General features: G+C 49.7%; 1 protein-coding gene and 1 long non-coding RNA gene across 2 annotated transcripts in view; one reads left to right on the top strand and one right to left on the bottom strand.

Moving 5' to 3' along the window:
• LOC138683428 (uncharacterized) overlaps window positions 1-18,343 on the top strand; it is a 109,790-nt gene that overhangs the window by 83,433 nt on the left and 8,014 nt on the right. The gene's annotated exons all lie outside the window — the stretch shown is intronic.
• Window positions 7,523-13,024, bottom strand: LOC138683602 (adenosine 5'-monophosphoramidase HINT2-like). The gene is given in 6 exon segments (XM_069775588.1): window positions 7,523-7,865; window positions 8,681-8,785; window positions 10,200-10,229; window positions 10,231-10,452; window positions 11,757-11,918; window positions 12,800-13,024. Coding segments are annotated over 6 exon segments (909 nt in total). The 3' UTR covers window positions 7,523-7,700.

Raw genomic sequence — 18,343 nt, 5'->3', positions numbered from 1 at the left:
AAGTTGGTGAGGGGCCTGGAGCACAAGTCTTATGAGGAGCAGCTGAGGGAGCTGGGGCTGTTTAGTCTGGAGAAGAGGAGGCTGAGGGGAGACTGTTGCAATTGAAAAATGGACTCCGAAGCTGGTTGCAAACAAAGACCCTTTATTGAACAAAACAAGTCCTTTTATCTGCTAGCTATGTCTGACGCAGCAGCCAGCAATCATAGGCAGAAGCTTTCCAAAATTTTCATCTCAGCAGCAACTATCTTATCTCTACACTATTCTTGGCTCCGTGTCCTTCCAGCATGATTACTTCACTGGGAACTTCACTGTTCCCATGGTTTTCTGCCAACCAGAGCAATAATATCATTGTTTCCACAGGTGGTCACTGAGTCAAGTGCTCCCACATCTCCCCCTTCTTTGTTTATAATTAACACAGCCTTACTTGATCTATCAATTAATTTTTGGAACACATTGCAACATACAAGGCACACAAATTAAAATACATAAAAACACTACAAGACAAATCAAAAGTGTCTTAACTAATGATTTAAGAGCAGCTCTATTTTGTAAGGTTGCGTGTCTAATACCATCTACAACTAACAGTAAATCAGATAATGCTACACCAATCTGTATTCAGGGACCCCAGAATTTGTGATTCCTGGGGTGGCAATGAGGGTGAATGCCCAATCCGTGGAAACCAGGAATTCCCATCCATTGAGTCCATGGCCTGCTGCACAGGGGTCTCCATCAATAGGTTCTTAAACTTCGTTGATGCCAGCGGAACCCCCTATTAAACATGTGGAAAAGGGATTGTTCGGTGTTGCTGTACTGAAGCATAAGCAATCTTGTCCGGTCACGTTAGCCAGGGTCATCCAGATGTTTTCTTTGGCTTGCGGCGGTATCCATGACTACGTCCATCCGAGGACCGTGAGGAAGATGGACCATCCGTACGTTCTTGTGCCGTCTTGCTCCGCGAGCTCAGCCCAGCGATCGGTAGGTGCCAGCTTTACGTGGGCGTCCCCACGGAGGCAACGGTGGCCTTGCCGTACACCAGCCCGATGCTCTTCGGAAAAATCCCAGTATTTATACATTTGCAGAGGAATGGGTTTCGGCACACATGGCCAGCGGGTGCCATAACCTGCCTCGGTTGCAACATGGGGAGCCTATGACGCATGCGCTCGCTGGCCAGGCGCGCTGCATGAGCCATAGCCATCCTGTCTATTGTTTCATGGGCTTTGTGATGCGGTTGCAATGCACAGAGAATCTTGACCTGTCATGTTGGCCAAGGTGACCCACACGTTAGTTTTTGCCTGAGGTGGTGTCGTGGTTTAACCCCAGCCAGCAACTAAGCACCACACAGCCGCTCACTCACTCCCCCCCCATCCAGTGGGATGGGGGAGAAAATCAGGAAAAGAAGTAAAACTCCTGGGTTGAGATAAGAACGATTTAATAGAACAGAAAAGAAGAGACTAATAATGATAATGATAACACTAATAAAATGACAACAGTAGTAATAAAAGGATTGGAATGTACAAATGATGCGCAGGGCAATTGCTCACCACCCGCCGACCGACACCCAGCCAGTCCCCAAGCGGCGAATCCCTCCCCCCCCCACTTCCCAGTTCCTAAACTAGATGGGACGTCACATGGTATGGAATACACTGTTGGCCAGTTTGGGTCAGGTGCCCTGGCTGGGCATGAGAAGCTGAAAAATCCTTGACTGTAGTCTAAACACTACTGAGCAACAACTGAAAACATCAGTGTTATCAACATTCTTCACATACTGAACTCAAAACATAGCACTGTACCAGCTACTAGGAAGACAGTTAACTACATCCCAGCTGAAACCAGGACAGGTGGTATTCATATTGCCACACCATCTAGGATGTTCCAGATGATGATGGTCGTAGAAATCGAGCGGGAGTCCATCGTGGGCCTGTATCTGTGGAAACACAAGCATAACCTCGCCCCCAGGTTATTAATGGAAACGGACCTTCCCATTGCCCTGTTTCTAGATTCTTAACTAAAACCATGGCCTTACCCCTAATTTCCGGCCGCTCTTGATATGTGGATAAAAAGTCTCTAAATCGGTGGACCGCCTGCATCAGACCAGTGATTTAGAAAATTTAAAACATAAGTGGCTTTAGCTAACTTTTCTTGTGGAGAGAGATTCCCTACTCCCCCTTTTTGTTTTAATAACATCGCTTTTAGCGAACCATGAGCGCGTTCCACAATCGCTTGACCAGTGGGAGAATGAGGGATACTAGTGCTATGCCGAATACCCCATAGTTGTAAAAATTCTTGTGGTTTTTGTGATACATAAGCTGGACCATTGACCGTTTTTAGTTGCTGTGGAACACCCAAGGTTGCAAAAGCGAGTAAGAGATGCTTACACACATCACGGGATTTTTCACCTGTGTGGGCGGTGGCCACAAGTGCTCCTGAAAAAGTATCAATAGATACATGGACATATTTTAATCTACCAAATTCTGTAATGTGAGTAACATCAGTTTGCCAAATCTCTAAAGCTTGCAAGCCTCTTGGATTGAGTCCATATGATAAAGACGGAGTCGTCTGTTGGCAATCCGGACAAGCTGTCACAATTTGACGGGCTTGATTCAAAGTGAGTTGAAATGTTTTTTGCAATGCCTTTGCATTTTGGTGAAAAAAGGCGTGTGAAAATCGTGCTTGCTCGAATGCATTAGGAAGGACAGTGAGTCCAGCTAACCAATCTGCCATACTATTACCTTCTGTTAATGGTCCAGGCAGTGAAGTGTGCGATCGCACATGCATAATAAAATATTGGGTTTTTTCTATGATTTAACGAGGCCAAAAGAGTTTGAAATAACACGAATAACGGTTTATGATCTATTTCTTTCAAATAAGAGGCTTCAAGACAGCTCACAACTCCTGCAACAGAAGCAGAGTCAGTTACAATATTAATAGGACAGTCCCACTTCTGAAAGACCCTAACAACTGCAGATAGTTCAACAATTTGTGGTGAACCTTTTACTATCTCAATGTCCGATTGCCATTCGTTCTGATCATTTTTCCAAACTATAACAGCTCGACCCGTTCTTCCTGATCCATCTGTAAAAACTGTCAATGCGTCTAAAGGAACAGAACTACATTTGGGAAGTTCCTGTACATTAAACTGTAACTGTAACAATTTGTGACTTGGTGGATGAATTGAAATGGTTCCAGAAAAACCTTCCAGTGCAGTTTGAAACAAAAAAGAGTTTTGGTACATCCATTGTAACATCTGCATAGAGACAGGCAATATGAGAATTGAAGGTTCCTGGCCACTCAAAGATAGCAGCCTGTGTCGTCCTTTCAAAATCAGAGACACAATCATTTCAATTTTTGTTGTTATTGTTTTGCTGAATTGATGCAACAAAAAAAATCCATTCTATTATCAACAGAGGATCTCTCTGTTTCTCGTCCCATTGAAAAATGAGACCATATGGTTGAAAATCAGGATTTAAAACTATCAGTTGAAATGGACGATCAGGATCGCATCTCTGAGCCTGTCTCTCAGACATTGCTGTGGCCACCTTTTGAAGTGCTAACTTCGCCTGCTGAGTTAAAGTTCTTTTGGAATTCAATGCTGGATCTCCCTTTAAAAGCTGAAAGAGAGGATGCAGCTCTTCATTTGTTATGCCTAATAACGGTCTGACCCAATTTATTGTTCCAAGTAATTTTTGCATATCATTTAATGTTTGAACCTCTGTGATAATTTTCAACTTCTGAGGTATTATGTGCTGATTAGTTATTCGCCACCCTAAATAATTCCAAGGTGTTGTTTTTTGAACCTTCTCTGGAGCTACCTCCAAATGATGAAGTTTAATATTGTCTAACACGACAGACATTGCTATTTGCATCTCTGATTCCGTCCGTGTTGCTACAAGAATATCATCCATATAATGATAAATGAGAGCATTAGGCAATTTCTCTCGAGCAGGAGAAAGAGCCCTTGCTACAAACCATTGGCAAATGGCAGGGCTGTTTTTCATACCCTCTGGCAACACTGTCCAGTGATACCGTTTATTCGGTTCAGAAGCATTAACAGAAGGAATAGAAAAAGCAAATTTGGGGGCATCACATGGATCTAGAGGAATCGTAAAAAGACAATCCTTCAAATCAATTACTGTTAAACACCAATCTTTTGGAATCATAGTGGGAGATGGGAGTTCTGGTTGTAAAGGACCCATGTCTTCTAATACTGCATTAATACGTCTCAAATCATGTAACAATCTCCACTTTCCACTCTTTTTCTGTATCACAAACACAGGTGAATTCCAAGGACTAGTCGTAGGTACAATATGCTTTGCCTTTAACTGTTCATCCACCAATGATTGTAAATGTTGCAGCTTTTCAAGTGTCAGGGGCCACTGATCCACCCATACTGGATTCTCAGTTTTCCACGTTAATTTCAGGGTGTGCTGCACCTCAGTGACCCCTACAACAAATTTGACCCAATGCTTAATCCCCATTGCGCAAGACAGTCCCGTCCCCATAAAGTTAGGGGAGTTGTGAGGATAAAAGGACGAATGGTAGCTCTTTTGCCCTCAGGACCTATCACTTGCACCAAATACACACTTTGCAATGGAATGGCGTGACCTCCTATGCCTGTAATTGCCGTGAATACTTTGGAAATTGGCCAATGAGAGGACCACACAGAGTGCGATATAACTGTCACATCCGCTCCGGTATCAATAGTGCCAGACAACTCAATTATTTGGCAAGGATTTCCCCATTCCATCTACAACTGAGAGTCGGTCTGGAATTAGAGACCCGCTGAGCCCAAAAAATATGTGGAACCCCCGTAGAGCCAAATCCACCGGAGCCCCTTGTTTTTGCTGCTGCCAAGGATGGCTGAATGTTAAAACCAACCAATAGTGCAATACGAGAACCAGCCGGCACAAAACAAGGAGGCATAGGTGTCCACACCATAATTTTGATTTCCCCTTGATAATCAGCATCAATTACACCTGGCAACACAAAAAGCCCTTGCAACGTGGTAGATGACCGTCCTATTAACAACGCACTTTTGTTACCCTCTAACGGTCCCCACACCCCCGTGGCTACCGCTTTTACTTCAGATGTTTCTAAGGTTACTGATTCTGCAGTGGCCAGATCCATTCCGGCGCTGCCGCTTGTTCTTGCATATAGACTTGAGACTGGGGTCCCGCTTGTTGAATGGGGGCTGCTTGTGTCTGCGCGTGGCCCCTCTTCGCGCTCCACTTCCCGTTTCCCTGAATTGGCTGTCCTTCCTTATTAAAACGAGATTTGCATTGATTAGCAAAATGTCGACCCTTTCTGCACTTGGGACACACTCCCGGACTTTTGGTGTGCCCTTGTTTTTCACCTTTATTTCTATTTGGACATTCACAGCGTACATGTCCCTTCTTCCCACAAGAAAAACATGTTTGGGAACTGACATGCATAGCTGCAAATGCCTCAGCCATGAGTTTGATAATAGAAAATTGCAGACCCTCCCATCGGGGCTGGCGATTGGCTTCATAGATGACTGGAAAAGCTTGCAGGTTTTGTAAAATGTCAGTGTCCCCTGCCTTAGCAGCCTCTTGTTTAATTTTCCCCCAAATATCACGGGGATCAGGAGGATACAAGTCTGGTGCAGCTTCAGGATCAATAGGTCCGGGGTCGAAAGGATCATCATCCTCATGATTACCCTCTTCTGCCCCCCCCAACTGCTCCTACCAACGGTAGAGCCGAAGGTTCCAATATCGGAGCGGAAACTCCGGGGACTGCAGGACCTGGAGCTTCTGCAGCAGCAGCAGATCTCTGTTCCGGACCAGTCCCAACATGTTTCTTTAAGCATTCAAAAACAGTTCTCCAAGCCCCTAATAGGGATTGAGCAATTTTGTCATCTTGAGTTGCTGCATCCCAGAGTTTGACTCCTATCGTGACCCACTGTTCAGGATCAAAGATAGTTACGAAGTCAAGATCAGGGCACGTCGCCTTTGTCCATTTTAGCAGCATTTTCAAATTATGCTCGGTTATATGGGCTTGATATTTTTGCAGGAGCTGCTGCATCATACTATATACGGTTTTCTCTTCCCGGGACATTTCACTCCCCATTGTTCCCAGCTGCTCACCTGTTGTCCAGCGAGAGGCGATTTGGCTGCGCAGTCTTCTGCTTCCTTTCAGCAGTTTGAAAAGTTCAGCTGGGCTTGCAACCGGTGCAGTTGAACCCACTGCGTCTTAGGCCCGAGGATCCTCAGCCTGTTCGGGCGCCATTTGTTGCAATTGAAAATGGACTCCGAAGCTGGTTGCAAACGAAGACCCTTTATTGAACAAAACGAGTCCTTTTATCTGCTAGCTGTGTCCGACGCAGCAGCCAGCAATCATGGGCAGAAGCTTTCCAAAATTTTTCACTCAGCAGCAACTATCTTATCTCTACACTATTCTTGGCTCCGTGTCTTTCCAGCATGATTACTTCGCTGGGAACTTCACTGTTCCCATGGTTTTCTGCCAACCAGAGCAATAATATCATTGTTTCCACAGGTGGTCACTGAGCCAAGTGTTCCCACAGGAGACCTTATAGCTCTCTACAACTACCTGAAAGGGGGGTTGTAGTGAAGTGGGTGATGTTCTCTTCTGTCAGGTGGCTGGAGATAGGATGAGAGGAAATGGCCTCAAGTTGCGGCAAAGGAGATTTAGGTTAGGTATTAGGAAAAAATTCTTTACTGAGAGGGTTGTCACACATTGGAATAGGCTGCCTAGGGAAGTGGTTGAGTCACCATCCCTGGAGGTATTCAAAAAGCGCGTAGACGGGGTACTCCATAACATGGTTTAGTGGACATGGATGACGGTTGGACTCGATGATCTTCAAGGTCTTTTCCAACCTAAATGATTCTATGATTCTTTGTAGTTGTAGCTAGAAGGGTGTTGATAACACACCAACGTTTTGGCTACTGCTGAGCAGTGCTCCCACAGCACGGAGGCTGTCTCTCCAACCACCCCCACCCCCAAAGTCCAGTAAGCTGGGGGTGGGCAAGAGGTTGGGAGGGGACAGAGCCAGAACAGCTGACCCAAACTGACACAAGAGATATTCCACTGCGCTATGGAAGCACCACAGCTGCCGTTCAGACCGACTCTTTTCTCCTACCATATCCCTCCTCACCAGAAAAGGGATATCAACGGGGCCTTAGCACACAGCCATTGATAAAGCGCTCCAACAGGAGTTGGATGCTTCCACCGCATTGCACTGTGCCGAAACCACCCTTGTACGGCATGCCTGTAGCGTCACATACAGCGTTTTCTAAAGTTTTAGCAGCAGCCTACACTGGCTTTACGTACGTTTGCGTACCACTTCCAAAAAGCTAAGAGTTTGCTTCCTGCACGACGCAGGAGACTGCTAAGCGGTTCCAGCATCACGCTTCAAATGACTAGGCAAATCATTATCTGTCTATAGAACGCTGTTAACAGACTGAAACGTTCCACATACTTACACTCCAGGGAGACACCATTTTAACTTGCAGAACTATTTCCCTCAGTAAGACGCACAAGACAGAGGTGATATCCCCATGCTAAATCTTTATTGTGCAACTGCTGCTCAAAGCTTTTATTACCTTCCACAGACACACGTCACAAAAAATTAGACGTCAACAGCGGCTACTAGACTGACGGGCAACAGACGAAATCCATTCAGTGGCAATTTGTACACGTGCAGCAACTCTTGCGGTGCAAAAATCTTAGCCAGGCGGCCAGTCCAACTGACGGCCACCCAGAATATGTCGATGTACGTGACAGACAGACTGCCCGCCCTCGGGCCCTTCATCTGCAACCACCCGGAATCCATTGGTCAGGCCCAGGTGAGCAGCACGCTTCTTGCCAACAATCATGAAATGCCCAAGAAGCTGGAGAAGGAAGTACAAACCCATAAATAAATAAAATAAAAAGCCACACACAAAGAGGGGAGAGGGCAGGAAGGGAAGGACTGAGAGCAGAGAACCACCCAGAGAAACCAGGTAGCCAATTCCTAGCAGTTCAACCGTTGCGCTTCAAATTACCGTCTGTCCGCCCGCCTGCAACTGACATTTTCCAAGCAAAGCTACAAAGACCGATTATGCACACTGTGTGTGTGGGGGTGGGAAGAGCCATGCAATTTTTTTCAAGCTGGACAGTAACGGACTACAAAACGGCCACAGAAGCTAAGTTTGTCTCCGGGTTAAAGCCCCCATTATATCTTCAGGCAACATAAGCAATTCTGGTGGAAAATAAACTTTAGGCTGCCTTTTGCGTGGGTTTACAAAGTCTTTGAACTTGACTTTCACAGCCAAGAGTGAAGCATCCAGCACCTCTCAACCAGCTTTGCCCTTCCTCACCCCTGACCTGCCAAAAACCCCAAGCCCTCTTCTCCGTATTAGAGGAAGTACTACTACTCTTACTCTAAACCACGACGACAGGCATCAGACTGCGCTCCAAAACAACGCTGCATTTTGCACCAGAAGTACATACCCAGGGAGGAGCGTTGCTTTATATCGCTACTTTTAGCCAAAAAGCTCAACTCCATTATAAGCTAGAGGCAAAAGATTATAGCGCCAGAAAACCCACAATAGCCTACTGCGTGTGCCCTATCAAGAGGGAAAGGGGGGGTGGGAGAGAGAGCCTAGTAAATTAGGAACTAATTACAGGTACAGTTTAGCCCACAGAAAGCTTCCGCAGTACTTACAGATTCACCAGAATCTTCTGCGTCAGATAACCCGATAATTGGCTCCTTAGGCGTGACTAGGAAAAGCGTCAGAGCTTGGGGCAAAAGATCACGGAACGCAAGGCGCTGGAGGAAGAGTAAACAGTTAAAACGCAATTGGCTTCAGAGAAAGGCAATAGCTTAAGCAAATCAATACGCCCCACCGAACTCGTACAGAAGCAGATTGCCAGATACCCCAAACGCAAGCCGAAACGTTGATTTTTCTTACACGATATTAATACTCTCTATACACAAAATACAACGTATTTACAGAGCCCCCTCCAGAAGTGCACGCAAGATGATGGGGGCAAGGAGACGGGCCAGTACTTCAGATTAGCGACCTCCAGTATGTTTCAATTTGGGCTGATCGTTTCCTAAGCAGTTTTTCTATTCGATGTGGTCCACCACAGAGGCAGGAGACAAACGGCTTAACTGAACCAGCAAAGAGTTTGGTGAAGTGGAAGATCAGCGGCCGTTCGTTTTCCATGCGACAGGGAGCTCAAGTATTGAACAAAAGCATAATCCCAGGAAGCCTGCAAGCGCCTAGTACGAGCCTGTCTTCTGTATTGCCCATAAACCCTACCTTCAAAAGCAGAAGGCATCCCTAACTGTTAATCTTCAGCATTTTAATAACAAAATTATACGGGATACTAACTTAAAGTTAACATCGTGTAGGCAACGGCTGCATTTTTTTCCCCACAGTCTAAGCAGCTCACTCTAGTTCCTAGCACGTTGTGGTGCACCAGCATCCGCGAACCTCGCAAGCATGCTGTTATCACGGTCCCACTTCAGCACAGAAACAAGATCTGGGAAGCTTTTGCAGCCCGCAGGATGACCGGTTTCTAGCTTTCTGTTAAGAAAAATAAGAAAAGCTGTAATTCTTTGCTTTAATAATCCGGTTTGGGGGTTCAGAACCAAAGCCTAGCACAGCAGAGCTGTGAAATCTCTATAATGCTGTTACGAGGCACAGAGACCTGCATTTCTCCTATGCAGAACTAACTCATTACGGTCGCTACTCTGGTTTCAAGACTATCATCCCACACGAGGCAGGACCACTCCCATCCCTCGGCAGCAAACTTTGCGCGACTTGCAGTGCCAAAGGGATATCAGGCGGCAGACGTCTGCGGCTGCCACCAAGTGCGTTACCATCAGAGGCCCTCCTCTACGCACGCGCACGCGCGCACGCACACGACGCGGTGGGGCTGGGAACCGAGGCGAGCCGGGCAACACCGGAAACCCGGTACGCGCCGCAGCAGCCGGGGGCGGGGGGGGGTACCGAAGAAGCGCGATGTTTTAGGGATGGTGCAGTAGAGAGCGCCACAACCCAGAGAGGCCCCGTCCGTCCCCCGTCCCTCCACCCACCCACCCGCAGCAACGCCGCCACCCGCCCTGCCGCGCTCCCAGGCACCGCGCAACGGGGCCTCGGCTCAGGGTGCCTGCGAGCGCGGGGGGAGGGGGGGGAAGGGAAGAGGAACCGCGCACAGAGCAAAGCCGCGGCTACCTCCTCGTCCTCGTAGATGACGTTGGCGGGGAAGCGCCTTGCCGGTGATCTTTCCGAAGACAGTAGTGGCGCCACCGGGCCGGGCGGCCCGCGCCCCAACAATCTCGCCAGCCACGACAACGCCCGTTGTCGCCCCCGCGCTTCCTCCACTCGGCCAGGCCCTCCGCGGCGCCCATTGGGCCGCCAGATCGCCGCCGGCCGATCCCGCGTCTCGATTGGCTGTCTTGCCTGTCGTTGCCGCTTGTCCCCGCCCCTTTGGCGGGTCCGCCCTCGTCGACCTGGCGCTTACCGGGGCTCAGGGAGTTTGCGTGCCCCTTGGGGCGCGGAGGGATCCGACCGGGGCGCGGAGGGAGACGACGTCGGGCGAGTCCGCGGAGGGATCTGTGCCGTGTAGTGCTGCGACCCTGCGGGCGGGCAACGAGGTCTCAGAAGAGGCTGTTGTAGCTAGAAGTACTATTTCTTGTTATTTATTACCGCATCAAGTCCACCCCAAACGTGCTTGTGGCTTTTTGGTGCTGCTCCCTCCAGTCAAATGACTGCTTTTGCCAGGGCAGGGCAGGCCTTAACTTTTCAGAACATTTCGCAGAACCAACAGAAGTTGCTCTAAATTGTTCCCTGAAAGCCCCGCTTCAGTTGCAGACGTTTCTAAGCTGCACGCCTCCTGGGAGAAAATAAAATACAAAGCCTGTGTTCAGCACTGGTGGCTGGAGGGCTGGAGGGCAGATCAAGATAGGATTTGCGCTAAGCTGGGTAGGAGGCTTTTAGAAAAATAGGCAGTGCCTCCAAAGCTGCCCAAGGGTGGCCTGTGGTGCCCTGCGCCCCCGGGGATAGTGAGCAATTTGATTGGTCTACACAACTGTATTGTAACATACATAAACCCCGCTTTCCTCTATATCGGGCTAAGGATATCCTTAGCCTTCTTTGCGGCAAGGGCACGTTGTCGGCTCATGTTCAACTTGGTGTCCACCAGGAGCCCCCCACGTCCTTTTCTGCAAAGCTACTTTCCAGCCAGTCGGCCTCCAGCATATACCGGTGCATGGGGTTGTTCCTCCCCAGGTGCAGGACTTGTGTACGTTCAGGTTCCTCAGGAGGTCTCGAACCGGAACGTTTCCTACGATGGGAGGGACTTTGTTCCCCCAGTCCCTGCCTTGAGGTTCAGGGACTTGAGAGATGTGGGAACAGTGGTTGCCAGCGAAAAGGGAGGAAAAAAGTCGTTGAGTACCTCAGCCTTCTCCATGTCGGTTGTCACTAGATCTCCCGTCTTCTTTCTCGGAGGGGGGTGGGGGTGGCGTACGTTTTCTTTACTCTTCCTTTTCTGACCAACGCACCTGTAGAAGCCCTCCTTATGATTCTTCACATCCCTTGCCAAATTCAGCTCCAGCTGTGCCTTAGCTTTCCTGATCCCATCCCTACACGCCCGGGCAGCATCCCTATATTCTTCCCAGGATGCGTGTCCCCGCTTCCACTGCCTATGCATTTCCTTCTTGCGCTTCAGCTCGACCAGAAGGTCCTTCCCCAGCCACGCTGGTCTCCTGCCTTCCTTCCTTGATTTCTTACGCATGGGGATCGAGAGCTCTTGTGCGCTAAGAAAAACGTCCTTAAAGAGCTGCCAGCTCCCTTCTGCTCCTTCTGCGCAGTGGCTTCCAACGCCTCCTGTTTGTTACCCATGCTGCGTGCATTGGTGTAGAGGTACTTCAGCTGGGCTGTCGACTGTGTCACCTTTTTGGAGGATCAAGCCCCAGTTCCTTTGTGGCATTTCTCAGATGTTCCCCCGTTGGTTCCTAACGCATCAGCAGACCCTGGCTCTTCTCTGTTACTCAAAACTCTGTCGCCTTCCCCCGCTGAGTCTAGTTTAAAGCCTGCCTTGTAAGTCTGGCCAGCTTGTTGGCAAAGACACTCTTGCCCCGCTTGGTGAGGTGAATCCCATCAGCTCCCAACAGACCCGGCTTCTCAAAGGTAGATCCACAATCATAGAAGCCAAAACCTTGAGCATGGCACCAGCTACGCAGCCAGGCATTCACCTGTTCAATTCGTCTCCTCCTTCCTGGTCCCCTTCCTCTGACTGGGAGGATAGAGGAGACCACCGCCTGTGCTCCCGATCCTTTTAACATTGCTCTGAGGGACATATAGTCTCTTGGGAGGGTTCTAAGTTGCCTCGCCAGACCCTACGCGGAATAGTAGGAGCGGATGATAATCCGCAGGGTTCACCAGGCTCGGCAGCCTCTCAGTGATGCCACGAATGCGAGCTCCTGGTAGGCAGCAGGCTTCTCTAGAGAAATTGTCTGGACAGCAAATGGGTTCTTTGGTGCCTCTCAGTAGGGAATCTCCAATTCCTAATACCTTGCATGCTTTTCTGGCGGCGCTGGTTCTAATGCGGGTGGGTGGTTGGGTCAGCTTTGCGTGGTTGGCTTGTCCTGGATCCTGTCCGTTACTCACGTGTTCTTCAGTCTCCAACCCCAGAGCATCCTGTCTGTTATGTAGGGACACTTCAGGAGATGGGGGAGGGTTCTTCCTTCTACCCCAAGCACAGACAAGCATCCAGTCTCCTTCATCTCGTGAGTGCCTTGCATCAGTCAGCTCGAGGTTGGATTCAGGCTTACCTTCCTCTTGCGCAGCCTTAAGGCAGGCTGTCGCTCAGCCCGGGACAGCGTACAATACCACGCATCGATCCCCTGCTCGCGTTCCCGGATACCGCGCTGCCTGTCGAGCTCCTCTTGTAGCATAGTTACTTGTCCAAGGAGATCTTCCAGCTGGGCACGCTTGCAGCTATGACATCCACCGCTGCCTTCGGGTGCTAGGGGGACTTCCAGGTACTGGAGCTCCATGCGGCCCGAAGTCTAGACAGCTATATCAGTCCTTGGGAGGTCTGTTTGTGGGGAGACGTCAGCACAGGTAGGCTGTAGTGCTTCCGTTTGGGTTGCAGCCGCAGCCTTGCAGTTGCGGCAGGTGGACGCCATTTTCTTTCAGCAGGTCACCTCGAAGTCCCAGGACAGAAGAGAAAAGGCGGCAGGTACTGGCAGGTGGGGGGGAAGGGAGAGAAGGGGCCGCTGCAGTTCCACAGCCTTTTCCATGTCCTGTGTCACCAGGTCCCCCCGCCTCATTCAGCAGAGGGCCCACATTTTTCCATAGCCTTCCTTTTGTCACCTATGTACTTACAGAATCATAGAATCATTTAGGTTGGAAAAGACCTTTAAGATCATCGAGTCCAACCTTCAACCATGCCCACTAAGTAGAAGCCCTTATAGAAGCCCTTCTTGTTGTCTTTGACCTCCCTTGCCAGATTCAATTCCAGGTGGGAATTCCAGCTTTCCTAACCTCAGCCCTGCGTGCTCGGACAATGTCTCCGTATTCCTCCCAGGTTACCCGTCCTTGCTTCCACCCCCTGCAGGCTTCCTTTTTGTGCTGGAGTTTGGCCAGGAGCTCGTTGCTCATCCACGCAGGCCTCCTGGCATTTTTGCCCAACTTCCTGCTCGTTGGGATGCACTGCTCTTGAGCTTGGAGGAGGTGACCCTCCAGTATTAACCAGCTTTCTTGGGCCCCTCTTCCCTCCAGGGCCTTATCCCACGGGACGCTTCCAAGCAGATCCCTGAAGAGGCTAGAGCCGGCTCTCCTCAAGTCCAGGGACGTGAGCTTGCGTTTTACCCTCCTCCCTCCTCTCGGGATCCTGAACTCCACCATCTCACGGTCACTGCAGCCAAGGCCACCTTTGACCTTTGCATCCCCAACGAGCCCCTCCTTGTCGGTCGGTAGGAGGTCCAGCAGAGCACCTCTCCTCGTTGGCTCCTCTATCACTTGGGTGAGGAAGTTGTCGTCAATGCACTCCAGGAGCCTCCTAGATTGCTTATGCCCTGCTGTGTTGGCCCTCCAGCAGATATCGGGGTGGTTGAAGTCCCCCGTGAGGACCAGGTGTTACGGAGGCATGCACAATCAAATCCAACAGGTGTTAAAGCTCAGATTTATTCTTCAGCAAAAGTTAGTTAGAACTCTGGTAACATTTTATAAAACCACAGGCTCAATGATGTAAAGAGTATTAATACTACACAGCTGACTTAAGAATCCTTAAGATTTAAAAATGATGACTCAAAACACGCATATCACTCACCTAAAAGATGATGAGGGCTCTCTCCCTCGAGGAATTACCTCGGGCGGTGCCCCGACCCAAGGGGGAGCCCCTGACTGCAGACCCGCTGCTCCGAGGAGGACTGATTCCAACATGTCCTCCGGCGGGACCCCATTGCTACCCCTGTCGAATCTGATCTGTGGTCATTTAATCGCTATTGGCTAAGAAGGTCACCTCTGTGTACCTGGCACGTCTCGATTGGCCAGTTCAAATTTCAACCTGCGGCCTCTAGGGTTTAGGGGTTTTTTTCCTCTTCTCCCTGCCTGGAGAAGTTTTGTTTTCCGGCTTGGGAGGTGGGGGGAGTGTACTGCCACACCAGGGCCTGCGAACGCGAGGCTGCTCCCATCTTATCTGTCTGTAGAGGGCCTCATCCGCTTGTTCTTCCTGGTCGGGCGGCCTATAGCAGACACCCACTAGAATGCCACCCTTACCCATCTTCTCTTCAATCCTTACCCATAAGCTCTCAGTCAGCTCATCAGCCCTCCCCAGGCAGGGCTCCGTGCATTCCAGCTGTTGTCTCACATAAAAGGGCCACTGCCCCTCCTCATCTTCCCAGCCCGTCCTTCCTAAAGAGCCCGTAGCCCTCCATTGCAACACTCCGGTCACGGGAGCCATCCCACCACGTCTCCGTGATCCCAACAAGATCGTAGCCCTGCAACTGCACACGCATCTCTGACTCCTCATGCTTATTCCCCATACTGCGTGCATTAGTGTACAGGCACTTCAGAGAGGCACCCCCAGCATGTTGACTCCCCAGAAGGGGTTTTGGGGATTTCTCCGTAATGGTGCCTTGTAGGCACTTCCTTGCTTACATGCAAATGCTGGAGGTGACCCTGCTTAAGCCCCGTTTTGGTGATTTTGTGATCCCTTCCTGTCACATCAACCCCTGCGCTTTGCTCAGTGACCCTGTCCGTTGCTGCCTCGCAGGGCTGCTGGTTACTCTCTCCCTCCCCTCCTCATTCCTAGTTTAAAGCCCTCCTAATGAGGTCAGCTAGCCTACTGGTAAAAATACCTTTGCCCCGCTTAGTGAGGTGGATCCCCTCTCTCCCAAGCAGACGCTGACCCACAAACAGGGGCCCATGGTCACAGAACCCAAAACCCTGTCGCCAGCACCAGCTCCGCAGCCAATTCTTGACCCGCATTATCAGTGCCCTCCTCCTCCCGCCCTTTCCCCTCACCGGCAGGACTGAGGAGAACACCACCTGGGCCCCCATGCCCTTGACTATCGCCCTCAGAGCTCTGGGGTCATTGCTAGGGGAAACCTGGACAGTATCAAAAGCATCATCGGTGCCCAATTCTCAGCTTTGGGTCTCCTTTGCTACTGAAATTTCAGTTACGGAAGACGGATTGGTACCTGCGCTTCAGTCAAATCAACATTCGGTCCTAATCCTTCCCGACAAAAGGGTCAGGAACTACATCTCCAGCCTTACTTATTGTCCTTTTACCCTTCACATCCTCAAGGCATTGCCTTCTCTAAGGCTCTGTTTTAATCAAGTTTAGCAAGACCAAGCTCGCATCTACTCCATGACCTCTTCATAGCTGTTCCTGGGTTTCCAATGCACACACACAAAGAGAATCCAACGGGCTCCGCACATTTTCATCCCTTTCCACGCAGGAGTTCCAGTTCTTTATCACTTTTATTACCAAGTGAGAAAGAAAATGGGGTCAAGATCCTTTTTCTCACAAGAACCTCTTATTGCTCAGTGTCGTGGTTTTAGCCCAGCCGGTAACAAAGGACCACGCGGCCGCTCGCTCACTCCTCCCGCCCCCCTCTGGTGGGATAGGGGGGAGACGGAGGAGAGAAAAGAGAAAAAAACTGGAACCTCGAGGGTTGAGATAAAGGCAGTTTACTGGAACAACACAAAGAAATTACAACAACAATGACGGTACTAATGAAAGAGTATACAAAAAGAGTGATGCACAGTGCAACTGCTCACCACCCGGGACCCGACGCTCTGCCACTTCCCCCACCGAAAGTCCAGACCACCCCCCCCCCCGGCCCGCCCGCTCCCCATATATATACTGAGCATGATGTCACATGGTATGGAATAGCTCCTTGGCTAGTTCAGGTCAGCTGCCCCGGCTATGCCCCCCACCTCCCAGGTTCCTGTAAAAATTAACTCTATCCCAGCTGAACCCAGGACATTATCCACCCCTTATTCTATACCATCTACATCATGCCCAGATCTTACATTTTCCAATCAACCACCACCACTTTCCTTGTCTTATATATATAAGTATATGGACTCGCCCCCCCCCCCCCCGCGCACACACACACGCACACACACACGCAAATGGTATTCCTTTAGCCTATGGGCTATCCCTCTAATGTGTCCATCGATTTTATTTAGTCCATGACTTTGGGGCTCCATCTGTTGTAACAGTTCTTCAGGATAAGAGAGATGGTGTGAGATGGTGGGTTGTTGTATGCTGCCTCTGGAACTTGTGGCTAGTACATTTGGTGCAACTCACGCCCTTGGTCTGCAGGTCGAAGATGTTGATCTTGAGGAAATTGCTGGGTGCCAGTTCAAGTTCTATCGCTGTTGTACTTGGCTCAGTTTCAAAGTCCATCCCGCAGTCATTTGGGTAATTCTTACAGTAATACCCTTGATATGGCATATAGACACTATAGATACAATGACATGCATTGGCAGGGTATTTAGCAGTTAAGTATCATACAGCCCAATTCACTGGCTATTCTCTCCCAAAATCAAATCTCCCTGAGGTACACATCGAACTTCCCCATCCTTCTGCATCACCCACCAGGTGTACCCAGGTCCCTGAGCAAAAACAACCCCTTGAATGGGTTTGCCTCTGCTTGAGGGAGGACTAACCCAGACTGTCTTTCCTAACATACTCCTCATGCGCACTACAGGGACTTTATCCCCTTCTACAGTATGTGGAAGTCTTGGTTGGGCGGGGCCAGCCCGATTGGCGGATCCTCTAGTATTAACTAACCAGGTGGCTTTTGTTAAATGTGTATCCCAATGTTTGAAAGTCCCACCCCCCATCGCTCTCAATGTAGTTTTCAGCAGTCCGTTGTATCGTTCGATTTTTCCGGAGGCCGGTGCGTGATAAGGGATGTGATATACCCACTCAATGCCATGTTCTTTGGCCCAGGTGTCTACGAGGTTGTTTCGGAAGTGAGTCCCGTTGTCCGACTCGATTCTTTCTGGGGTGCCGTGTTGCCATAAAACTTTCTCTTCAAGGCCCAGGATAGTGTTCTGGGCAGTGGCATGGGACACAGGGTATGTTTCCAGCCATCCAGTGGTTGCTTCCACCATTGTAAGCACATGGCACTTGCCTTGGCGTGTTCGTGGGAGTGTGATATAGTCAATCTGCCAGGACTCCCACTGTTTATATTTCAGCCATCGCCCCCCATGCGACAGGGGTTTTTGCCGCTTGGCTTGCTTAATTGCAGCACATGTTTCACACTCGTGGATGACCTGTGCGATAGTGTCCATGGTCAAGTCCACCCCTCGATCACGAGCCCATCTATATGTTGCATCTCTCCCCTGATGGCCTGAGGTATCGTGGGCCCACCGAGCCATAAATAGCTCACCCCTACGTTGCCAGTCCAGGTCCACCTGAGACACTTCAATCTTGGCGGCCTGATCTGCCTGCTGATTGTTTTGATGTTCTTCAGTGGCCTGACTCTTGGGTACATGAGCATCTACGTGACGTACTTTTACCACTAGCTTCTCTATCCGAGCAGCGATATCTTGCCACAGTGCGGCAGCCCAAATGGGTTTACCTCTGCGTTGCCAGTTGCCCTTCTTCCATTGCTGTAGCCACCCCCATAGGGCATTTGCCACCATCCATGAGTCAGTATAGGGATAGAGCACTGGCCACTTTTCTCTTTCAGCAATATCTAATGCTAGCTGGATGGCTTTCACCTCTGCAAACTGACTCGATTCACCTTCTCCTTCAGCAGTTTCTGCAACTTGTCGTGTAGGACTCCATACAGCAGCCTTCCACCTTTGATGTTTTCCTACAATGTGACAGGACCCATCAGTGAACAGGG

The sequence above is a fragment of the Haliaeetus albicilla genome, chromosome W (genome assembly GCF_947461875.1).
Source record: "Haliaeetus albicilla chromosome W, bHalAlb1.1, whole genome shotgun sequence".
Lineage (NCBI taxonomy): Eukaryota > Metazoa > Chordata > Aves > Accipitriformes > Accipitridae > Haliaeetus > Haliaeetus albicilla.
This window is presented reverse-complemented; position numbering and strand designations above follow the sequence as displayed.